The sequence below is a fragment of the Phycodurus eques genome, chromosome 2 (genome assembly GCF_024500275.1).
Source record: "Phycodurus eques isolate BA_2022a chromosome 2, UOR_Pequ_1.1, whole genome shotgun sequence".
NCBI lineage: Eukaryota > Metazoa > Chordata > Actinopteri > Syngnathiformes > Syngnathidae > Phycodurus > Phycodurus eques.
The window spans coordinates 17,123,003-17,149,138 of NC_084526.1; the positions used below are offsets into that span (position 1 = coordinate 17,123,003).

Genomic DNA, 26,136 nt, shown 5'->3' on the forward strand with positions numbered 1-26,136 from the left:
TCATGGTTGGCGTTTTATTTTTAGTTCAATCACAATGACGTAACAATTACACATTTGCTTGTGCACACTGTGTAAACATTTGGAGTATCAGTAACATCAACAGAGTTAATTTCATGGAAGTATTGTCTTTCAGAGTGCAGTAATAACATGCTTGGGAGGGGGGAACCGCTATTAAAAAAAAAAATAAAAAATTCCCAGATGACTGATGCCACCAGGTGGTGACTCAGTAAATGTCACACAGTGGTAGGCTATTAAGTCAACGTGTGCCTCATTATGAAATAAGTTTCTTCAGTGCAAAACAATGTTAATTAAACACGTATTCATTTTACTTTAAAAATATGCCGAGTTTACAAAACAACAAACAAAACATAACTGCTTGTTGGCGTGAACGCCCTCTGGAATATACACAGTTTGCCTTTTTGCTCACAAATTGCCCTATTTTATTTGCACTGGAGTCGGTTTAGTGCTGTCTCAGCATGTTGAGTGGAGATGCAAATAGACAGGACACGCAAAGAAAAAGCTCTGGCTAATTACATATCTGTCTTACAAAGGCCCATGTCCCTGAGTACACACATACAAACACAACAACTGCTTGCTTGGAATCCTAATAAAGCTTAGTGTACACTAATTACACTGGTACACTGAGACTCTTTGCCTCTATGTATAACAAAGGAAGGTGTTGTAAACTCCCACAAAGTCACATGAGGTGGAAAGCACACAAGGAATAATGAAACAGCAAGCAAAAACACATTAAGATAAAAACACCAAAGACCAAATTCTTATTTGTTGTTTTTTGGGGGTGAACATAACTAATGTGCATAAGAAATCATTTATTTTTAATGTATTTTCATTAATTTATTTTTACATTTTGCTAAAATTATTCAAATGAAATTTACTCCTATATTCACATTGCTTCCAAAATTACTCTAGTTGGATTAGACCACAATTCTTGGGGGAGAAAAAAACAAACAAGACAAAAAAAAAAAGGCCACTGTCCTGCAAGACATGCCTACCAAATTTCATGCTGCAAATTGAAGTTAGCTTTGGGGCTGCATTTTTAAAAACAAAGCTAAATTTTGACAGCAATCTTTAAATAAAAACTCTGCGAAGAGTTTGTCTTTGAAACTGGCTAAGATGACTCTAAAATGGCCACTTTGAACAAGAATGGCTGACTTCCTGTGTCTTTTCAGGCATAGGTTCTGAAACATTTTTGTTTGTCTACTTGTGATAGACATGTCTACCAAATTTCACATTGCGGTGTTGCAGTGGAACGGGCTTCGGTGGGTAAATTTTTAAAAGCATTGTGCCATCGTATTCCTCAGAATTGCCATTAATGTGGCCTAAAAAAAATCAACAAAGAAGAAACAAAGCACAAGAGGAAAGTTGTGACCAAGCAGTAACTTTGACAGGTGCTCCAAAGCACGAGGATATAGTGTGTCTGCCACATAAGGCACTACTAAGACTGAAAATAAAAGCATTTTTAAAATGTCCATCAAAAAGCCAAGCAACATAACCAAGACAGTTCTCAAGACCAAAGGGAGTGGACCACGGATTCGGTTAGTCGTCCTTCTTGTCCGAGATGCTGTCTTCCTGATTCTCTCCAGAACCGCTTAGCTCCAGATCCCCGGGTGACGCCTCCTGGATGGCCTGGTACCGCTGGAGCTCCAGATAGGTGGTGAAGAGCTTGGCGTACTCCGGGTGGGTCATGGCGAAGGCTTGAAACTCACCTGAGGGATCCCCAACACAGGGAATATTTTCAAAGAGAGACCTGTTCGACAACTCTGGGCCAAGTTGAAGGACTGTTTTCCGAAACAAAATTAATTTTTTTGGTTGATAGTAGTGTCATCTGCGGGACACAGGTGCACTTGATGGAGGGTTGTATTTTTTTGTTAAAGGGAAACTGAACCCAAAGGATACGCAATAATACGTCGAATGTGCCACAGTAGTAAAAACAGGGTATTCCGATTAATATTGGATTCATGGAATAAGAATAAACAGAATAATTCACCAATCGAATCGTTGCTAAAACGAATCGTTACACCCCTGAGAGATATACAGTGGCAGAAATAAGTATTGAACACGTCACGGTTTTTTTCACTAAATACATTTCCATAGGTGCTGTGGACATACAATTTTCACCAGATGTTGGGAACAACCCAAGTAATTCATACGTGCAAACAAAGTAATAAGATGAGAAATTAAGTTGTGTGTAATAATGTGAAAATGACAAAGGGAAAGAATTGAACACATGAAGAAAGGGGTGCAAAAAGTGATGGAAAAACAAGACAACACCTAAAATCTATCAATAATCAAACAGCAATCCAGCCCCTTGTCAGTGCAAAAGAATATCAGCTGGTTCAGTCCTAATTGATGACCTACAAAAAGGTCTCATTGCCAAGGTGTGAGTCCAGACACATCTCATGATGGGTAAGAGCAAAGCGCTATCTCAACACCATCGCAAACTAATTGTTGCACAACATAATGATTGCACTGGTTACAGGCTCATATCTATGCTTCTGAATATTTCAGTGATCACGGTTGGGGCCACAATATGGAAGTGGAAAAGGCAATCATACCACCATAGATTTGCCTTGATCAGGTGCTCCTCGTAAGATTTCTGACAGAGGAGTGCAAAGAATAATCAGAAGAGTTGTCCAAGAGCCAAGGACCACATGTGGAGAGATTCGAAAAGACCTGGAATTAGCAGGTACTGTTGTCACAAGGAAAATTGTGAAAAATTGAACTCTGTCGCCATGGCCTGTATGCACGCTCACCATGCAAGACCACATTGCTTGACGGGGAAAAAAAAATAAATAAAAAGAAAATAAAAAGAAAAAGCATGTCAAAGCTCATTTAAAATTTGTTGAACATTTGGGCAAGACTGTTAAATAATGGGAGAACATAGTCTGGTCTGATGAGAGCGAAATGTAACTGCTTGGATGTCATGATGCGGAACGGTTGATGATTGGTTAGAGCGTCTGCCTCACAGTTCTGAGGACTGGGGTTCAATCCGCGGCCCCGCCTGTGTGGAGTTTGCATGTTCTGCCCGTGACTGCGTGGGTTTTCTCGGGCACTGCGGTTTCCTCCCACATCCCAAAAACATGCTATGGTAGGTTAATTGACAACTCTAAATTCCCTATAGGTGTGAATGTGAGTGTGGATGTTTGTTTGTTTGTATGTGCCCTGCGATTGGCTGGTTCAGTTCAGGGTGTACCCCACCTCCTGCCCGTTGATAGCTGGGATAGGCTCCAGCACGCCCACGACCGTTGTGAGGAGAAGCGGCTCAGAAAATGGATGGAAGGATAGATGGACGGATGGATGGATGGATGCCATAATGCACACCACGTTTGGAGAAGAAATAGCACTGCACATCACCCTAAAAACACCATACCACCAGCAACAGTGAAGTTCTGAGGTGGGAACATGATGGTGTGGGGCTGCTTTTCAACAAATGGTACTGGTAAACCTCACATTATTGAAGGAAGGATGAATGGGCAAATGTACAAAGACATTCTTGACATAAATCTGCTGCCATCTGTGAGGATGATGAAAATTAAACAAGGGTGGAGATTTCAGCAGGGCAATGATCCAAAACATACTGCCAATGAAACTCTCAATTGGTTTCAAAGAAAAAAATAAAGCTGCTAAAATGGCCCAGCCAATCACCTGACTTGAATACAATCAAAAATCTATGGAAAGAACTGAAACTCAAGGTCCATAAAAGAACCCCACAGAACCTTCAAGATTTGAAGACTGCTTGTGTGGAGGAATGGGCCAAAATCACACGAGAGCAATGCATGCGACTAGTTTCTCCATACAAGAAGCGTCTTGAAGCGGTCATTGCAAACAAAGGCTTTTGTACAAAGTATTAAATAAATACCAGTTGGCGTGTTCAACACTTTTTCCCTGTGTCATTTCACATTATTACACATAACTTAATTTCTGATCTTATTTCTGATTACTTGGGTTGTTCCCAACATCTGGTGAAATGTTCATCTCAATAGCACCTTTGGAAATATATTTTGTGAGAAAAATGATGGCGTATTAAATATTTTATTCAGCCGCTGTATGTATCACATAGTGAACATCCAGACGACATGGTGAACAACTGGTTGGCACATCTGCCTCACAGTTCTATTTGTGCCTTGTGTTTGGTTGGCGACCAGTTCAGGGTATACCCTGCCTCTCGCCCGGAGTTAGCTGAGATATGTGCCACCACGCCCGCGACCCGAGTAAGGATACGCCGTATGCAAAATGGACCACCAATATTCATCAATCCCAGGGAGATACCTTGTTGAGCAATATCACCCTAAGCTGGGAAAGGCTTGAGTTCACCCACAACCTAGTGAGGTTGAGCGGTAAAAAAAATGGATGGATGGTTAGTTTCATTTATTTGTGTTTTTGTACTGTACTTTTTCCTGGAAACTGCATTCTTCTGGCTTCTTATTGGGTAAAATGGCTTTACAGTTAGGCGTTACAGCACCACCTGTTGCTTAGTTAGGCGTTACAGCACCACCTGTTGCTTGACTTTACTGCAAATGTGCTTTTTTGTCGAATTTTATCCCATGTCCTAGTTTTTTTTTCTTTTAAATAATAATACGTATACAACAAAAACAAAATACAGTGGAAACAAGGAAACGAGAGACATGCTTTTCAATATGCATTTTCATATAAATTCAAGAGGCAAGAAAAACTATAAAAGTGTTTATAGACATTGCATACTCACTGAAAGTGATAAAACCCGAGCTGTCTGCATCGATTTCCTTGAAAAGTTTGACCATGTTGAGATCGGAGACGCCCAAAGCTGAACGCAGCAGGGCAGTGAACTCCTCCCGAGTTATTTTCTCATCCTCGTCGGTGTCGAACAACTAAAACACAAAGAAATATTTGGATGATACGCCTGTGTTTGGTGCAAATAAACATCCCACAAGTTGGTCCTGTGCAAGTTCATCCGGGAACTGAAACTTTGTTAATGAGATATTTTGTTTGTTTGTTTCTTTCTTTCTTTCAGCCCTTGTCCAAAACCACATTTGTTGTCCTGGTCAGGGGAAATTGACTCCGAGACTGACTCCACAACTCCCACGGCGCTCAGCAGCAGACACAGATTATTACTGTGACATGATCCAAATGTCTCTGAATGCAGCTGTCTGCTTCCAATTCACAAAAGAGCCACACACTCAGCTTTCAGCCTTGTTCCGTATTATTCAAACCAAAGCATACTTATTATTAAATAACATTGATCTATGCTATACAAATCCTTGTTTATTCTCCTTTAACGTCGGTGGAATGGCGCTAATTAGTCACTTTAGATTGCAAACTTAACATACCCGGAAAGCCATGCGCAGTACATCTTCAGTGTTAGCAGGTCGACACAAGATGGTCACTCCGATGACGTACTCCCTGAAATCTATGGTGCCATCGCCATTCTGGGAAAGAAACAAACATGCAAATAGAGATGTTACAGTAACTTATTTCAACACTTACATGACAATGAACAGTGTGAAAATGTTACTTAAAGGGAACATATTTTAGGAAATTGACTCTTTTAGTTGCTTGTATTCAAATATATGGGTCTCTGGAGGGCCTGTCGACCCATTTGGTGATGGAGAGTTGTCCGCGTGAGTGAAAACACAATTGACGCTTTTACAGTCTTAACACTTTGGATTAGTTGTCACCACTTACCTTGTCGCAACCCCGGCTGTCAGGCTAACAAAACCTGTACTCTGCATTGGCCCCGTAGGGGGAGGGGAGCAGTATCTTATTTTGTGAAACAGGACCACTCCCTCAAAACTAGGTTTAAATATTGGGTGTAAATTATGCTATAATTCTTGATTCTTGGGGTATTTTGACAAAAGAAAGCCAAAGACATAAAGACACCCGCAAAATGTTTTAAATTATGAAAATCACTTGACTTGAGACTATCACTAGACTTGAGACTATATGAGTCCTGGGTTGCACATGTGGCGGCACGGTGAGCGACTGGTTAGAGCGTCAGCCTCACAGTTCTGAGGACCCGGGTTCAATCCCCGGCCCCGCCTGTGTGGAGTTTGCATGTCCTCCCCATGCCTGCGTGGGTTTTCTCCGGGCACTCCGGTTTCCTCCCACATCCCAAAAACATGCATTAATTGGAGACTCTAAATTGCCCGTAGGTGTGACTGTGAGTGCAAATGGTTGTTTGTTTGTATGTGGCCCTGCGATTGGCTGGCAACCAGTTCAGGATGTACCCCGATGACACCTGGGATAGGCTCCAGCACGCCCGCGACCCTAGTGAGGAGAAGCGGCTCAGAAAATGGATGGATGGATGGATGGATGGATGCACATGTCATGCAAACAATGAGTCCCTGCAATTTATCATCACGGAACACAGATACAGTAATCCTCCACTTCATCGCAGGTCTTGCTTCACGGTCCAACTAAATTGCAGATTTGTATTACAGTTGTTGCTCTTTAATCTTTTATACTGTTTGTAAAATATTTTTGTGTCCTCCATTGTTCTTGCTCTCTCTCAATATATTATGTTTAGGCCTGCCACAATAGCAAATATTTTTTAGAACAAAATAGTTTTCCAAAAACTTTCAAGATAAGCGAAAGTGTTTCAGTAATTATCGCCTGTGATGCAGATCTGATTGGCTGAAAGGGTGGCGGAACTCTCATGTGATTGTTTGGTACAGTTCATCATGACCGTAAAGCCTGAAATATGTTACGCCACTTAAAATAGAAGCACCCCATATGTCTTGAATCATAACCTTTCTTTTTGTGCTATGGTGTGGGTCTGTACTCATAATTAAAAGAGACACTCCACAGCCCGCAGCGCTAACATTATGTTAGTAAAGAAGACTAATGTTAAGCTCACTGATTTGCGCTGTGTTAACTTCACCGCTCTCTCGGGTCCTGCAACGCGCCGTCATACTCGGTCGAGAGAAGGGTCCGTGTTACAACGAACGGGCGATCGCCTTGCATTTCACTATGAAATACTAACACATTTGCCATTTGACTTTTTTCTCTCTCCTCAATGCGGAATGACATTGCTGTCTTCACGCTCCTCAATCGAATCACTTCACTTCCGCATCCATGCATAGGTGATTTAAGCAGGCTGTGTCACATACACCCCTGCCTGCGTCTGTCTTCACGACCGTCTCCACGGTAAACCTGATTTGCAGTTTTGCTTGTCAATGTGTTTTTTGATGCGCAATATGCAAATATTGACTCGCAAACTGCGATGCGAGACAGCTTAATTAGAGCCTTGCACACATACGTCAGTAAGCAATGTTGTGCGTCAGTGGCATTCACCATGCTTAATGCATCCCTGATCATTTGTGTGCGTCTAGGACGGGGACACATCAGACGAGATCCCTGGTCTTGTAAACAATACATTAAATGTATCATTGCGGACATTCAACCCAAAGTCTGTGTGCTTGCTGGAGAACTAAAGACAATAGATATTGTACCCTGTCAAAGAGTGCAAAGAGTTCCTCCAGGGCAGGGTTGACGGGGAGCTTGAGAAAGCTGGCAAACTCCTTGATGGTGATGCGTCCCCCTCTACAAGAGCTGGCCATTGCGGCAAAACCGTCCAACTCCTTCCTCACGTTGTCCCACTTGATACTAAAGAAGAATCAGCGGGTTCATGTGGTGTCAGGTCAATGTGATGTTATTCGTTGAAGTCCTACTTGAGTTTGCGACTGATTTTGGTGAATTCCACCAGGCCGGCCTCCATGGGGAGCGTCAACTCGCCAGCGGAGATCATCAGACGGCAATCTTCATACGTGTGGTCCGTCACGGGGACACCCAACGCCCTGCAGGCGTAGTTAAACACATTATACACAGAAAAGGCAGGATTGACTCTTTGGATGCGTTTCTTTACTCACTTGGCCATGATGTCTCTCACTTTGCTGGCAAGCAAAGCAGGACTTTTCTTCTCCTCCTCTGTGGGGACGTGAGGCGGCAGAAACTGAAGGACATCGCATGAAGAAGGTCACGTGGAACGTCCAGCAGCCATTTTGTCATTGGTCAATTGCATATTGCGTAGTTGTCACACCACAGGTGAGAGTTACTGGCTATATATAGCATATATATATATATATGCTCTACATATATACATATATATACATATATATATATATATAGCATATATACATATATATATATAAATATATATATATATAGCATATATATATATATATATATATACATATATAGCATATATATATATATATATATGCTATATATATATATATATATATATATATGCTATATATATATATATATATATATATATATATATATATATATATATGCTATATATATATATATATATATATATATATATATGCTATATATATATATATATATATATATATATATATATATATTTACACACACACACACACATACCATAATTTCTCATGTATAATGCACACCCATGTATAATACGCAACCCCAAAGTTGACCTAAAAATTCTGGAAAACCCTTCAACCTATGTACAACCCCAATTCCAATGAAGTTGGGATGTTGTGTTAAACATAAATAAAAACAATACAATGATTTGCAAATCATGTTCAACCCACATTTAATTGAATACAATACAAAGACAAGATATGTAATGTTCAAACTGATAAACTTTATTGCTTTTAGCAAATAATCATTAACTTAGAATTTTATGGCTGCAACATGTTCCAAAAAAGACTGAGAAAGATGAGGATGGCTCATCAAACACCTGTTTGGAAGATCCCACAGGTGAACAGGCTAATTGGAAAGAGGTCGGTGCCATGATTTGGTATAAAAGGAGCTTCCCTGAATTGCTCTGTCATTCACAAGCAAAGATGGGGCGAGGTTCACCTCTTTGTGAACAAGTGCGTGAGAAAATAGTTGAACAGTTTAAGGACATCCATCTCTACCGCTTATCCGAGGTCGGGTCGCGGGAGCGGCAGCTTTAGCAGGGACGCCCAGACTTCCCTCTCCCCAGCCACTTCATCCAGCTCTTCCGGGGGGATCCCGAGGCGTTCCCAGGCCAGCTGAAGGATGTAGTCTCTCCAGCGTCTCATCTGGGTCCTCTCGATGTGGAGGAGCAGCGGCTCTACTCTGAGATCCTCCCGAATGACCGAGCTTCTCAGCCTATCTCTAAGGGAGAGCCCGGACACCCTGCAGAGGAAACTAATTTCGGCCGCTTGTTCTTGTTCTTCATCTTGTTCTTCCGGTCACGACCCACAGCTCGTAACCATAGGTGAGGGTAGGAACGTAGATCGACAGGTAAATCGAGAGCTTCGCCTTTCGGCTTAGCTCCTTCTTAACCACAACGGAACAAAGTCCGCATCACTGCAGACGCTGCACCTATCCGCCTGTCGATCTCCTGTTCCATTCTTCCCTCACTCGTGAACAAGACCCCTAGATACTTGAACTCTTCCACTTGTGGCAGGATCTCAACCCCGACCTGGAGAGGGCATGCCACCCTTTTCCGACTTTTGCGAACAGCTCCAGTGAGAGTTGGAGGTCACGGCATGATGAAGCCAACAGAACCACATCATCTGCAAAAAGCAGAGATGGAATATTGAGGCCAACAAACCAGACCCCCGCAACGGCTCGGCTGCCCCTTGAACTCCTGTCCATAAAAGTTATGAACAGAATCGGTGACAAAGGGCAGCCTTGGCGGAGTCCAACCCTCACCGGAAATGAGTCCGACTTACTGCCGGATATGCGGACCAAACTCTGACTCCGGTTGTACAGAGACCAAACAGCCCATATCAGGGGGTTCGGTACCCCATACTCCCAAAGCACCCCCCGAGGGATACGGTCGAACACCTTCTCCAAGTCCACAAAACACATGTAGACTGGTTGGGCGAACTCCCGTGCACCCTCGAGGACCCTGCCAAGGGTGTAGAGCTGGTACACTGTTCCACGGCCAGGACGAAAACCACACTGCTCCTCCTGAATCTGAGTTTTGACTTCGCAATGGACCCTCCTCTCCCGTACCCCTGAATAGACCTTACCAGGGAGGCTGAGGAGTGTGATCCCCCTGTAGTTGGAACACACCCTCCGGTGTGGAGGACCACCACCCCAGTCTGCCAATCCAGAGGCACTGTCCCCAATGTCCACGTGATGTTGCAGAGGCGTGTTAACCAGGACAGCCCTCCAACATCCAGAGCCTTGAGGAACTCCGGGCGAATCTCATCCACTCCCGGGGCCTTGCCACCGAGATGGTTTTTAACCACCTTGGTGACCTCAACCCCAGAGATAGGAGAGCCCGCCTCAGAGAACCCAGACTCTGCTCCTTCATGGGAAGGCGTGTCGGTGCAATTGAGGAGGTCTTTGAAGTATTCTCCCCACCGGCTCCCAACGTCCCAAGTCGAGGTCAGCAGCGCCGCATCCCCACGATACACAGTGTTGATGGTGCACTGCTTCCCCCTCCTGAGACGCCGGATGGTGGACCAGAATTTCCTCGAAGCCGTCCGGAAGTCTTTTTCCATGGCCTCGCCGAACTCCTCCCATGCCTGAGTTTTTGCTTCAGCGACCACCAAAGCTGCATTCCGCTTGGCCAGCCGATACCCATCAGCTGCCTCAGGAGTTCCACAGGCCAAAAAGGCCTGATAGGACTCCTTCTTCAGCTTGACGGCATCCCTCACTGTTGGTGTCCACCAATGGGTTCGGGGATTGCCGCCACGACAGGCCCCAACCACCTTACGGCCACAGCTCCGGTCGGCCACCTCAGGAATGGAGGCGCGGAACATGGTCCACTCGGACTCTATGTCCCCCGCCTCCCCCGGAACATGAGCAAAGTTCTGTCGGAGGTGGAAGTTGAAACTCCTTCTGACAGCGGATTCTGCCAGACGTTCCCAGCAGACCCTCACAATATGTTTGGGCCTGCCACGGCGGACTGGTGTATTCCTCCACCATCGGAGCCAACTCACCACCAGGTGGTGATCAGTTGACAGCTCCGCCCCTCTCTTCACCCGAGTGTCCAAGAAATGCGGCCGCAAGTCCGATGACACAACCACAAAGTCGATCATCGAACTGTGACCTAGGGTGTCCTGTTGCCAAGTGCAAGTGTGGACACCCTTCTTCTTGAACATGGTGTTCATTATGGACAATCCGTGATGAGCACAGAAGTCCAAAAACAGAACACCGCTCGGGTTCTGATCGGGGGGGCCGTTCCTCCCAATCACGCCCTTCCAGGTCTCACTGTCATTGCCCACGTGAGCATTGAAGTCCCCCAGCAGAACGATGGAGTCCCCAACGGGAGCGCTCTCCAGCACCCCCTACAAGGACTCAAAAAAGGGTGGGTACTCTGAACTGCTGTTTGGTGCATAGGCACAAACAACAGTCAGGACCCGTCCCCCCTACCCGAAGGCGGAGGGAGGTTACCCTCTCGTCCACCAGGGTGAACCCCAACGTACAGGCGCCGAGCCGGGGAGCAATAGGTATACCCACACCTGCTCGGCACCTCTCACCGTGGGCAACTCCAGAGTGGAAGAGAGTCCAACCCCTCTCGAGAGGACTGGTACCAGAGCCCAAGCTGTGCGTGGAGGTGAGTCCGACTGTATCTAGTCGGAACTTCTCGACCTCACACCAGCTCGTGCTCCTTCCCTGCAAGAGAGGTAACATTCCACGTCCCTAGAGCCAGCTTGTGTAGCCGGGGATCGGATCGCCAAGGTCCCCGCCTTCGGCCAACGCCCAGCTCGCACTGCACCCGACCCCTATGGTCCCTCCCACAGGTGGTGAGCCCATGGGAAGGGGGACCCACGTTACCCTTTCGGGCTGTGCCCGGCCGGGCCCCATGGGTGCAGGCCCGACCACCAGGCGCTTGCCTTCAAGCCCCACTTTCAGGCCTGGCTCCAGAGGGGGGCCCCGGTGACCCGCGTCCGGGCAAAGGAAACCCGAGTCCATTTTTTGTCGTCATCATTAGGTTTCTTTGAGCCGTGCTTTGTCTGGTCCCTCACCTAGGACCTGTTTGCCATGGGTGACCCTGCCAGGGCCATCAAGCCCCAGACAACTTAGCTCCTAGGATCATTGGGACACACAAACCCCCCCACCATGTTAAGGTGACGGCTCAAGGAGAGGCCTCAAAGTACAATTGCAAGGAATTTAGGGATTTCATTATCTACGGTCCATAATATCATCAAAGGGTTCAGAAAATCTGGAGAAATCACTGCATGTAAGCGACAAGGCCGAAAACCAACATTGAATGCCCTTGACCTTTGATCCCTCAGATGGCACTTGCATTAAAAACCGACATCAATGTGTAAAGGATATCACCACATGGGCTCAGGAACACTTCAGAAAACCAATGTCAGTAAATACAGTTTGGCGCTACATCCATAAGTGCAACTTGAAACTCTACTATGCAAAGCAAAAGCCATTCATCAACAACACCCAGAAACGCCGCCAGCTTCTCTGGGCCCGAGCTCATCTAAGATGGACTGATGCAAAGTGGAAAAGTGTTCTGTGGTCCGACAAGTCCACATTTCAAATTGTTTTTGGAAATTGTGGACGTGAGGAAAAGAACCATCCGTACTGTTATGGACGCAAAGTTCAAAAGCCAGCATCTGTGATGGTATGGGACTGTGTTAATGCCAATGGCATGGGTAACTTAAACATCTGTGAAGGCACCATTAATGCTGAAAGGTACATACAGGTTTTGGAGAAACATATGCTGCCATCCAAGCAACGTCTTTTTCATGGACGCCCCTGCTTATTTCAACAAGACAATGCCAAACCACATTCTGCACGTGTTACAACCGCGTGGCTTCGTAGTAAAAGAGTGCGGGTACTAGACTGGCCTGCCTGCAGTCCAGACCTGTCTCCCATTGAAAATGTGTGGCGCATTATGAAGTGTAAAATATGACAACGGAGACCCCGGACTGTTGAACAGCTGAAGCTGTACATCAAGCAAGAATGGGAAATAATTCCACCTACAAAGCTTCAACAATTAGTGTCCTCAGTCCCCAAACGTTTATTGAATGTTGTTAAAAGAAAAGGTGATGTAACACAGTAGTAAACATGCTTTTTTGGAACGTGTTGCAGCCATAAAATTCTAAGTTAATGATTATTTGCTAAAAACAATAATGTTTTTCAATTTGAACATTAAATATATTTTCTTTGTAGTGTATTCAATTAAATACAGGTTGAACATGATTTACAAATCATTGCATTGTTTTTATTTATGTTTAACACAACATCCCAACTTCATTGGAATTGGGGTTGTATAATGCATTTCTACAATTCATGATTTTGCGTCTACCCATATGATCAAAATGTCACGTATTATCTGTATTTTGTTAGTTTTTTCAAATAATTATTCTGAAGTTAAGCACTTTATTTGAACACATAATACTTTCTATTTATTTACTTGCTCTCATTTTGAAATTCACAGCCCTACTTTTATTTAGTAAAGGAGAAAACACACAGTTGTACTCATATATTTGATTACCCAGGCAGAAGTTGTAAGATGTGTACAATGTGTACAAGAAAACATGAAGGACCAGGCGAAACACATTTAATTTTATTTTAATGGGATTCAAATTAAACTGTCAAGCATTTCAGGAAAGCATTATCATTAAACAAAACATAACCATAAATAAATTAATGATGGTTGTTGTTCAGTCAACAGTCATATTTTAAAAAAACAACAACAATATTTCAAATTCTGCCTGGGTATGTAAACCTATGAGCACAATTGTATGTATATGCAGTCATATGTACCCCTGTCATATTGGAATGAAAGTGTAGACTACACCTTTTTCATAACCTCTCGGGGCGGTGGCATATTGGAATTAAAGTGTACAGCTTATTCATAGACTCTAGATGGCGGCATGCATTTATAAAATGTGAATGTCTTTTTAATTTTTTCCTTTACCTATGTATAATGCGTACTATTGGCTTTTGGGAAAAAATGCACATTATACATGAGAAATTACGGTACATTATCAAGAGTCCTGTAATATTTGTTTTGTTAATTTTGCTGTTTCTTTTCCCAAAAAATGTTCATTACAATGTAATTTTTTTTTTTATTTTATGAATTTGTCATAAACTGGTTCATTAATTTGATACGAACAATATATTCTATCCATCCATTTTCTGAGCCGTTTCTCAAGCAGAAATGAGAAATAATTCCACCTACAAACCTTCAACAATTAGTCCTTAGTTCCCAAATGCTTATTGAGTGTTGGTAAAAGGAATGTTTGTAATTGAAAATATGACAATAAACAAAAAAATTTTTATCAGCACCTTAAAAGACACCTGCATGGGCCCAACACAATAAACTCCAGGATGCTGGTCAATGCCCAATTTGTTGAGCCGCTTCTCCTCACTAGGGTTGCGGGCGCGTTGGAAGCTATCCCAGCTATCATCGGGCAGGAGGCGGGGTACACCCTGAACTGGTTGCCAACCAATCGCAGGGCACATACAAACAAACAACCATCCGTACTCACATTCACACCTACGGGACCTCAGAACTGTGAGGCAGACGCTCTAACCAGTCGACCACCGTGCCGCTGAACAATATATTAGCAAATATTTTTTAAAATACATTTAACATTATTTAAATAACTATAATTGAATTGATGATAAATAAATGAGAAGTAATTATTCTTCCATTATTAAAATAATAGATTTTTTATAGAGTTTAAATAGACATACACTTGTTTTTTTTTAATAAACCTCGTGTAGGAATGACCTGGCTCATTTGTCAATTACCCAAAAAACAAAAAAAAACATATTTGCTTACCCCTGCTATACATTTTTTGAACAACACAGTCTCATGTTTATAAATATATCCAGTGACTAGTGTAACCCCTGGTTGCATAGCTTTTTGACTTTTAAGCATTATAAAGCACTTCAGGTACTTTTCCACAGTTCAAAAGGCAATAATTGAGATACAAAAAAGAAATAAAATAAGAAATAAACTAAAAAAATTGTATAAGGCCAAGGTTACCTCAATCTCCACTGTGGTGTACAGCTGACACAGCGTGAGTAGCAGTAGGGTCCTTCTGCAAGCAATTTAATCAGAACAGCTGGTTACATAATGTATTAAAACAGCAGCAAGTTATGCAACAAAAAAGGTGTTTATGTGTATGTTTCTAATCCTTGGAGGAAAGACAAATTCTTGTAATGAGTGCACTTACGAACTGAAACCTTGCCAGGTCCACGTGACTGTATCCTGGATGGAAGGAAATGGACAAATACAACAAATGTGATGAACATGGAAAGGACATTAATATGGCTATGTTCAGTTGCCACATAATTGGGTAAACACGCAGAATCCAGTGGGATCAAATACCAGAGCTGTAATAAAGTAACATTTCTGCCTTTATGTTTATTGTAAATATAAAAACTTACTATTTTATTGGGATATCTCAGAATCACAGGCTGCACAGGTACGCCTGGAATAAAGGCACCTATAGGAGAGAATTTAAGCAAACAAACAAAAACTAAATATCAGAATTTCTGGAGATATTTGCTCTTTTTTCCAGCCTAACTTTGAGCAAGTAGAACAGTTTTCCCCAAATAGTTTCAATACATGAATTGTGGATTCACACCTATATGATGAGTTTTTTGTAACCTGTCCTCAGTTATTAGCTGAATGTCACCTATTCCCTGTTTTTGTCCTCAGGCCAAACACAATCTAATAAAAATGTATGTGCTTTGGCACCATCTTGAGGCATTTTGATGCCAAGGAACTATGTTGAAATTCGTTGAACAGCTTTATGTAGAGCTTTGCCGCTATCTGGGTGTATCTATTAGAGGCTGACACTGGAGTGGATTTTTAGTCTAGCTCCCTCCCACTCCCAGAGAAGTGATCCCACTCCCTCCCAATCCTGAGTAGGTGTTTGAAAAAAACTCCCACTCTCTCCCACTCCCAAGCAAAAATTCTAATATATCCCACTTACAACCTTCCCCTTCCCCCCTTTTTACTCCCAGTCATCCTGCTCCATTTGCATTCATATTTTCAAAGTCACTCCTGTTGACTTTTGCTCCCGCTCCTCCCATGATAAAAACTGAAATTAAAAATGTCGGCCTCTAGTATCTATAGCCAATCAAAACCTTTTTAGGCGGCATCAATTACTCGCCGATTTTCAAAAAATCTTTTAAATCCTTCCTGCATGGAGTTTGCATGTTCTCATGTTGCCTGGGTTTTCTCCGAACTCTACGGCTTCATCCCACATTTCAACCAAATGTATGTTAGGTTAATTGAAGACTCTAAATTGTCAATGGGTGTGAATGTTAGTGTGAATGCTTGTCTGGCTAAATGTCCCGTACTATTAGCTGGCAACCAGTCCAGGGTATACCCTGTCTCTTGGCCAAAGTGAGCTGGGATAGGCTCCAGCTCACCCGTGACCTTGAGGACAAGTGGCAGAGAAAAAGGATGGATGGATGGGTTTTAATACATTACCTTGTTTGAATGTGATAAGACACGAGCGATTTGTACACGTCCCCTCAGGAAATATCAAAACCTGGAGGACAAACCAGTAAAAAATAAATAAATAAAATGCAAATTTGCTACTTGGCACGAGGGTTTTATTCAAAGTAAGTGATGCAACATGTTTCAAATTAAACTCCGAAACTCTTCTTGACTAACAACAGCCATGTTTTTTTCCCGTGTTTTTTTCCCTCTTTCATACCTGCGGCCAGCGGCCTCCTGACTTGGCTCTGCCGACAATCTCTTGGATGGTGTTCTTCCTTGAGTCAGGGTCTTTTCTGGACACCAGCACTGGCTGGAGGCAGCGTACGAACCCTGCGAGAAAGGATGAAGAAAAATGTGGAGTCTGGTGAAGCACATAACAGGAATTATCTTTATAGCATACACTTGAAGCTAAAAAGCCTATACCGGTAACTCGATCTCGATAGGTAGATAAGCTGAATTTGTTTTGTTTTGTTTTTTAACACTTAATCGTAAAAGTCAATTTTAATCTACAGACGATTGATGGATAAAGTACCGTAATTTCTCGTGTATAATGCAATTTTTTTCTCCCTAAAAAGTTGCCAAAAGCCAATAGTGCGCATTATACATGGGTATTGGGGCCAATGGAAAAAAACTTTCACATTTTATAAATATATGCCGCCATCTAGTGGTTATGAAAAAGCTTTACACTTTCATTCCAAAATGCCACCGCCAACTAGTGGTTATAAAAAAGGTGTATCTACACTTTCATTCCAATATGACAGGGGGTACGTATGACTTCATATATGTACATTTGTGCTGATAAGTTTACATACCCTGGCAGGATTTTGGAAATTTTTTTAATTTATTTATTTTTTATTTAAATATGACTGACGACTGAACAACACCCATCATTAATTTCTTTATGGTTATGTTATGTTTAATGATAATGCTTTTCTGAAATGCTGGACTGTTTAATTTGAATCCCATTAAAATCAAATTAAGTGTGTTTCCTTCATGTTTTCTTTAAAGAATTGTACCCATCTTACAATTTCTGCCTGGATAATCAAACTTATGAGCACAACTGTGTGTTTTCTCATTTACTAAATAATAGTAGGGCTGTGAATTTCAAAGTAAAAGCAAGTAAATTAAAAAAAGGATTAAGTGTTGAAACCAAGTGCTTAAAAAACAACAACAAAATACAGATAGTACTTTATGTTTTGATCATATGGGTAAAAGCAAAATCATGCATTGTAAAAAATGCATTACACATAGGTAGAACAGTTTTCCAGAATTTTGAGCTCATCTTGGGGGGTACGCATTATACATGGGTGCGTATTATACACGAGAAATTACGGTAGTTCCTAAAATCACCCCCTGAAATAAAACAACACACTACATGAGAAGTTTCCTGGCTGGTCCACCAACATCCTATATCTGTAAAGTGACCTGGGGTTGTCGTGGCAACAGCAGAGACACTTCTCTCTTCATTATAAGCAAGCATATCAACATTATTCTCAAACGGCTATTTGATGTGAATTTTACAACTTAGTGTCAATAGTACGGTGCGGTAATAGTACAGACATCTCAATAAGGTGGACAAACACATAGATGGTGGAAAAACACATAGATGACCAGAATATTTTCCATGTTTTGTCAAATATGAGCACAGACATAGCATCACAACATAAGCGTTGTCTTTATTCACCTTCACAACATCCCATAATGAATGCTCAAACCAACAATGTGTTACACTTATTTCCATGACAACACATTTAAAAAAACTGTTGGCAAGGCCCTCGACTGTTAACTATGTAATAAAATAATGTCCTACGGGCTTGCATTTCACATCTGACAGGGGCCATTTCACTCCATATGGAGGGTGTGAAATTGTGGAGCTAGATGACAGTAAAAAGATAAAGGAGATGAAGCGTGTGACGCACATGTTCATACACACACACACCTCTATGCCTTAACACTTATGGAGCGTTCAAAAAAACTAGCTTATCAAGTCTTATTGCGACTTTCTTCTTCTACTCTTTTTTCCCCCAGTTCACTGTAATACGTAGCTCCATGCATGCATCGCACCACACTGCCCCCAAAAGGCCAAGGCGTGTACAGCCGGAACAGCAGATAGTTATGACTTAAAAGACAAAGATGCTTTTCCCCCCCTGACTGTCTGGCATGATATAAGACTAAAATGTTCCTGTTTTAGGTTAATTAGGATTACCAACATTAATTGTATTAAAAAAAGAGTTTTACTGTTGTGTTACACACGCAATACACTGTGGGTTAAATAGTTATACCGAAATGCGCAGTCAGAAATCGTCATGGAGGTAAGGACTGACTCACTGAAGGACTTACAATACTCATCTTAAATAACATTTACAATGAAAAGTGAGTGGCGGCACCGTGAGCGATTGGTTAGCACATCTGCCTCACAGTTCTGAGGCCTGGGTTCAAATCCGGCCTTGCCTGTGTGGAGTTTGCATGTTCTCCTCGTGCCTGCGTGGGTTTTCACCGTGTACTCCGGTTTCCTCCCACATCCCAAAAACATGAATGGTAGATTTGTTGAAGACTCTAAATTTCCCATAGGTGTGAATGTGAGTGTGAATGGTTGTTTGTTGCTGTGTGTCCTGTGATTGGCTGGCGACCAGTTCAGGGTCTACCTCACCTCTCGCCCAAAGATAGCTGGGATTGGCTCCATCACGCCCGTGACCCAAGTGAGGATAAGCGGTACGGAAAATGGATGGATGAAAAGTGAGAGCTTTCAACTTTGTCTGGAGTCCGGACTGCTCATGAGCTGGTTTAACGCGGTGCACCGCTGACGTTCGTGTAAGTAAGTGCTCCTCCCCCCCGTCAATCACCCACAGCTTTGCTAGTTAAACAGTTGCGAAACCTTCTCAATGGCAACAAAAAAAAATTCTCGCTATTTGCATTAAAATTACGATAGTGGAAGCAAGATAGGGGGTGGGGGGGTATATACACACACACACACACACACACACACACACACACACACAGTTGCCTTCATGGACACTTGCACAATCGGAAACCATAGAACTCAAACAATACCCAGGGTTGCTACAGTCTGTTTATGTATCAGTTAAGTGTCTTTAGAGAAGTGTATTTGAGAATCATGTGCTTGTTTACATTGTTGGGTCCTTACTAAACGTGGCATGTCAAGTCTGCACTAAGTCGCTCATTTAATGCGGCTTCAACTACGCTAATATTTTAGTTATTGGTTCATGTTGATGATGTCATTCTGTAACCTGTTTGGTGTATATTACCAGGTAATGGGTACGGTTAAGATAATGCTCTATTTGTACTGTGGATAAGTGATATTCCTACCACATGGCAGCTGCTGAAAGTAACTGAAAAAGTGACTTGTAATCTAACTTCGTGACTTTTGAAATCAAGTAATCTGTAAAGTAACTAAGTTACTTTTTCAAAGTAACTGTGGTAACACTGTTACTAATGTATTTTCTTGGGGGATTTGAAAGAAATACACTATGTATGGTTATATGTAAAGATCAGCTGAAATGAAACTATTCAACATGTAGAGATCTCAAGTACTATCTCAACACAAAATGTTTCCTTTCACTATAAAGTGATCCAATGATCAAGGAAAAAAAAAAAAAAAAAGTGTCTCACTGCCAAATATGGGTGTGGCCAGGTTCTCCACACGGGACACAGTGGAGGGCAGGCCGGCCACGATGCACACGATGCCGTCGAAGAAGGTGGAGTGGGGGGCCACAGCCAGGATGGGGGCATCGCCGCTGCCCACCTGCTTGCCCTTAACCACCACCCGGAAGCCCATGCAGAAGTAGTAGGCTCTCCCCAGGGTGGCCATCACGCTCTGACACAAGAGCCTGCGGATGGCACGAGGTTAGTTAGAGACGCCAACTCACTGAGCCTCCTAAGGGTTAACTAATTTTTGGGCTTTTTGTGTTCTTTTTGGCACCACAGACGGTACCAGTAAAGGCAAGGAGGAAAATGTGATGATAACCTCAAAATCTGAAATTGAATCAAATAATACAGTGGTACCTTGACTTACAAGGGCACCAACTTACGAGTTTTCCTCGTTTGGTCAATTGGCCAACAGCTGATTGACAGTTGGCTTCAGATATGATGCCAGGCTGTGTCTATGATAAATGTCCATTATGTTCAGGTTTTTAGATCTCATTCTATTCTGCAGGCTTACCTAAAGTAGCAGTGTATTTTAGGTTAACATAAGAGCCATTATCGAGTCACTTGTTTAGACTTTTTGGCTTCAAAGTCTTTGCAATGAGGGTTGCTCAACATTGTACTTTACTTCAACATTACACTGGTACCACTTCTGACTTCCGCCATTCACTTCCTCATTGCCGAAGTTGTCAGCTTCCACAATCATTCTGACAGAAGACATTCAGTTTGAATACCTCAATTAGATCACCACATAATGGAGGAGTGAAAGCTTAAAAAAGGAAGAACCCAACAGTTTATGGCACTCACAGTCTGTGTTCTGGGAACAGAGCCGAAGCAACGCTGATGGAGTAGAGTAGATATGATCTCGACAAGCACTTAATACAAACAATGTCAATGTCTATTTGTTTTGATGATACGCTGCTTTTGCTGATGGGTGTTTTTGGTTTGGATGGTATATCCGAGAACATGCTGCATCAGAGCCACGCTAGCATGACACAATGGGTACAGTGGCATGAAAAAGTATTGACCCCTTTCTCAAATTATAATTTTTTTTTTGCATCGTTTCCCCACTTGAGGGTTTAAGATCATCAAACAGATGTAAATAGACAACGATAACCCAAGTAAATCTAAAATGCTGTTTTTAAATGGTGATCTTTTTTATTAAAGACAAAAAAACAATTCAAAGCTAACTGGCCCTGGGTAAAAAAAAAAAAAAAAAAAAAGAAAAATGCAATGCCCTCCCTTGTAAAATCATGCATTAACTGTGGATAATTTTCACTGACCACACCGAAGCCTGATTACCTCCACATCTGTTAGATCAAGAAATCACAGAAATAGAACCTATTTGACAAAATGTCATCGGCCAAAAGATCTTTTTTTTTTTGTCCTGTTCGGCTGTTAGGTCAAGCAGAATGGAGGATCTGTATCCCTTTTATACTGGAACAGTTTAACTGTGTCACAGTGGAGTTTTTAAGGTGGCACTGTGGTTTCTTAATATTATAAAGGATATTTATTGAGAATCAGAGTCGATCAGTCGAACAGAACAAGGTTTCGAGAAGGGAGTGAGAAGAGAAGACAACAAAAGACAAAGCACTAACTCTAAACAAGATGTGAAAAGTAAATCCTTATATATCTAGAACAATGACACATTAGATATGAGTGTTGTATGGGGCAGTAGCGCTACACCCTATAAGGGAAGGACAGGACAAGATAGGACAGGACAAGGACAGGAGAGAAGGCATGCAGTACAAGGGTCGTGAACCCGGCTGTACAACTGAAGTATGGTGGGAGTGGCTATGTAAATTATAAATGTCTATAGGACCACAGTGTGAGTGAGGGGTTACACAAGCAATTTGCATATTCATGAGTTATTGGTCGCAGTAAGTGAGTGGCCCCACACCCAGCGAAAAAAGTCTCAGGGTTGTGTGCCTGTGGACACATGCAAGTGAATTGACATTGTTTCGTATGCACAATGACGGACAGAAGTGTCCTGTATTTGTTGTGCCTGCACTACGGAGGCTGAGGACCCCACCCAATCAATCGCAAAGCGGGATCGGGCCCAGGAGTGCACCCGAGGGCAGCCTGGCGGATGGGACACGTCACACACCGAGGGACCCAGGGTAGTCCGTCTACCCCACCGAGGCACCACGACAATTGGCCGTAGGAGGAAGCCGCAGGGACCCAAAGCCACCCTCCCAACTAGCTGCTTTTCCAGGTCTATGCAAGGGGCGCCGCCATGTTTTTCGTCTTCGGAAATCATGCAATCTCTCGCATTGTCACAGCATCTCTCACAACCTGTCAGCTCTCTTAACTCCTCAACCTTTCTTCAGACTGACTTCATGTCATTAGAGGATTTATTTGGCTGGTTGTCTGGATAAATGCAGTCACTCGCTCGCCACATGGCTGGTGAGTGGTAAAGAGTGCATCCCTAATACGATTTTAGGTTATTGTGTCCAGGTCTATGCAAGGGGCGCCGCCATGTTTTTCGTCTTCGGAAATGATCGCACTACTCGTCACTTTAAACCGCATACACTCCTTGAAGTCTCAGCGCCCTTTGCACAATGGTCATTGCACCGGACTATTGCAATATTAGTCATTCGAACTGCTCTAAGTGCTAGAGGACTCTGCATCTTTTTGCACAATTGTTTTTTGTCAATGTCTTTATGTCCCCAAAGTGTTCTGTAAATTGACTGTCTGTTGTACTAGAGCGGCTCCAACTACCGGAGACAAATTCCTTGTGTGTTTTGGACATACTTGGCAAATAAAGATGATTCTGATTCTGATTTCTCAAAAACCTGCAACAAAATTCCAGGATCCAAAAGTATTCAAGAAGAGATGAGAAATAAAGTAATTGACGTCTATCAGTCTGGAAAGGTTTACAAAACCATTTCTCAAGCATTACGATGCCAGCAAACCACAGTGAGAGCCATTTTTCTCAAAAAACACAAAACACAGACCCCTAGTGAACCTTCCCAAGAGTGGCCGGCCTACAAAAATTACCCCAGTGACAACTCATCTAGGAATGCACAAAGAGCTGCATTTTATGTTTACTTGGGTTATCTTTGTCTGAAATCGGGCTGCAAGAAATTTTGTTTGAGCATTGTCAACACGATGTACGTGTGCACAATAGTGACATTGCAGGCTCTGCTGCGATGGTATTCTGTAATATACAGTGAATCAACTGTCATATTAAAACTGACCAGCAGAGGGACCTGTTTGGACATGCTAATAGAAAGAATGTAGACGCTTGCATTTCCATTTTGCTCTTCAGAATGAAACTACTGCAGGTTGGCACGTGGCAGCTGCGTCAGTGTGTGAGGTGCGTTTAGGGACAAAGCGTAAATGGGAGTGAAGGTGTTCTTTTGTAATACAGTACATAATTGAAAACATTTATTACTAAGAAAATTATTTGTATCAGAATGCTTTAGTTAAAACACTGTATGATCACACTGATATGGAATTTATGTTGTTTTGTAATATGAGTAGATCCATTTTGTTAATATAGTCAGCCAGAGATGTGAGGTATGCAAATTTATCAATGTCAATGACGTCATTGATCAGATGAACAAATGATGACATTATGCCGATCAGCCGATCTACATAAAATGCTAATTATCAGCCGATACCGATCAAGCCGATCAGATCAATGTAAAGTCTACGATGAACTGAAATTTGAATTAGTTAGAAACTAGAAAATGAACTTTCCCAACACTGATCCTGTATTATTTCATCCATCCATCCATTTTCTACCGCTTATCCGAGGTCAGGTCGCGGGGCCAGTAGCTTTAGCAGGGACGCCTAGACGTCCCTCTCCCCAGCCACTTCATCCAGATTATCTTGGTGTTTAAGACATATACAAACATCTGCTTTTACTTTAGAAAAGACTGATCAAGATTTTTCCCTATTTTCTGACATGTTATGGACCAAACTAGTAACTCTATCATGATACATTTTTTATTGTGCATATGCACTGTCAATATCCTATCCATATATATATATATATATAAAATATCCTATTTATGAATGAATTGATGGAAATTCCAAATAGAACATTTTAATCAGACTCATCGATCGAAAAATAACAGAGATTGTTTATTAAAATAATCATTAGTTGCAGCCCTACTCTCAATTATGTTGTATTATGTTTTTATACAATACAGTGTTATTTTTATTTTCCAAAAACTGTGGAGACGAACAGATTAATGGAATTTCAATTCATTTCAAATGGGTAATATCAATTTGTTATTCAAGTAAATTGAGTTAAGAGCTTGGTCAGAGAATGCATTAAACTCAGTCAGGGTACTGCGCCATCTGCTTTTTCGTTTTTTTCTCTTTTTCTCATATGGCTGTATCAGACATATGACAGGTTACCTTCTCCACCCTGTCATTGGTGCCACTGATCCCTTTAGAGGATGCTTGAAGGTGATGATGACAGCCACTGGCCAGGTCACCATCAGGACCAATGAGATGAGGATGGCTCGAAGAGGGACCAGGACGATTCCCTGGAGGACACACTGCGCACAATCACACATGCACATGATGAGGGAGGAATGCGGTCAAGAAACACACAATTCATGTTTCCATTCCATGTGTTCAAATCCAGATCAGTAGGTTGCACATAAGGGGCTCTCATTGTTCTTGCGGTGCACAACAACATAGCGAAGCAGATTACATATACAAAGGCCCAGGCGACGTGCACATAATCTCACACATGTCGACGCGTATTTATTCCTTTCTATGCATTGATATTAACACGGTATTGTCGCTTACTTTTATGATGGTGGCTCTGGAGAGCTGGGTGTCCTGCACAAACGGGTTGATGACGGCAGGTAGGAGCAGAGATTGCTGCCTCGGCAGGGCGAAGACGCGCTGAGACGGCATCGTGAGGCAATAAAACCACGCAGGATGCACTTACAGCAGCAGCTTCATGTTATCATTACACTTCCTCGTCGGAGGCTCTAATCTACCCCTTCTCCCTTCTTCTCCTTTTGCCTATTTCACACGTCGAAGCACAGCGCTCATGCTAGCAAACCAGAGAGCCATGCCGGAAGTGAGCCAACTTAAGCTCCGCCTTCCTTGCGCCACCGGGAGCTTTGAACCACGCAGTGCAGTAATTATCCATTCAGCCACTGTTTTGGTTAACGCCCATGCAATTTTAATCTTGTTCTTTCACGTCTGTGGTTTAATATGTACGGAAGCGTATTGCATTCACTTGGATAAAAAAAAAATAACCTCCTGTTTTTCTGAGTAATTGTTTTGAGGGCTTTGTTTTTTTTGAATATTTCTTTCTGTTTTTCTGAATATTTTTTTCTGTTTTTCTGACTCATTATTTTTCTCAGTTTTTCTGTCAAATTTCCTCCCCGCCCCCTGTTTTTCTGACTAATTTTTTTCTAATGACTTATAACAATACCAAAACTGAGAAAAAGAATTAATCAGAAAAACAAGATTTTTTTTAATCCAAGTGAATGCAATACATCCATCCATCCATCCATCCATTTTCTACCGCTTATCCGGATCGGGTCGCGGGGGCAGTAGCTTTAGCAGGGATGCCCAGACTTCCCTCTCACCAGCCACTTCATCCAGCTCTTCCGGGGGGATCCCGAGGCGTTCTCAGGCCAGCCGAAGGACGTAGTCTCTCCAGCGTGTCCTGGGTCGTCCCCGGGGTCTCCTCCCGGTGGGACGTGCCCGGAACACCTCACCAGGGAGGCGTCCAGGGAGGCATCAGAATCAGATGCCCCAGCCACCTCATCTGGCTCCTCTCAATGCGGAGGAGCAGCGGCTCTACTCTGAGATCCTCCCGGATGACCGAGCTTCTAACCCTATCTCTAAGGGAGAGCCCGGACACCCTGCGGAGGAAACTCATTTCGGCCGCTTGTATCCGGGATCTCGTTCTTTCGGTCACGACCCACAGCTCATGACCATAGGTGAGGGTAGGAACGAAGATCGAGCGGTAAATTGAGAGCTTCGCCTTTCGGCTTAGCTCCTTCTTTACCACAACGGACCGATACAAAGTCTGCATCACTGCAGACGCTGCACCGATCCGTCTGTCGATCTCCCGTTCCATTCTTCCCTCACTCGTG

General features: G+C 42.7%; 1 protein-coding gene across 2 annotated transcripts; it reads right to left on the bottom strand.

The window, feature by feature from the left end:
* On the bottom strand, positions 1-25,095 carry lpcat2 (lysophosphatidylcholine acyltransferase 2). 2 transcript variants are annotated; one of them, XM_061668899.1, is made up of 14 exons: positions 24,827-25,095; positions 24,428-24,570; positions 20,024-20,241; positions 16,611-16,723; positions 16,382-16,442; positions 15,328-15,386; positions 15,114-15,148; positions 14,924-14,975; positions 7,866-7,948; positions 7,668-7,793; positions 7,449-7,602; positions 5,328-5,426; positions 4,727-4,868; positions 1-1,727 (listed from the first exon to the last, which is right to left on the bottom strand). In XM_061668899.1, the coding sequence occupies exons 1-14, from the start codon at positions 24,935-24,937 to the stop codon at positions 1,558-1,560; spliced, it is 1,566 nt and encodes a 521-aa protein (XP_061524883.1). In that variant the 5' UTR covers positions 24,938-25,095; the 3' UTR covers positions 1-1,557. The 2 variants fall into 2 exon arrangements, with proteins under 2 accessions (XP_061524883.1, XP_061524874.1); XM_061668890.1 differs by having other exon boundaries at positions 14,924-14,978.
* Between the last annotated feature and the right edge of the window lie 1,041 nt (positions 25,096-26,136).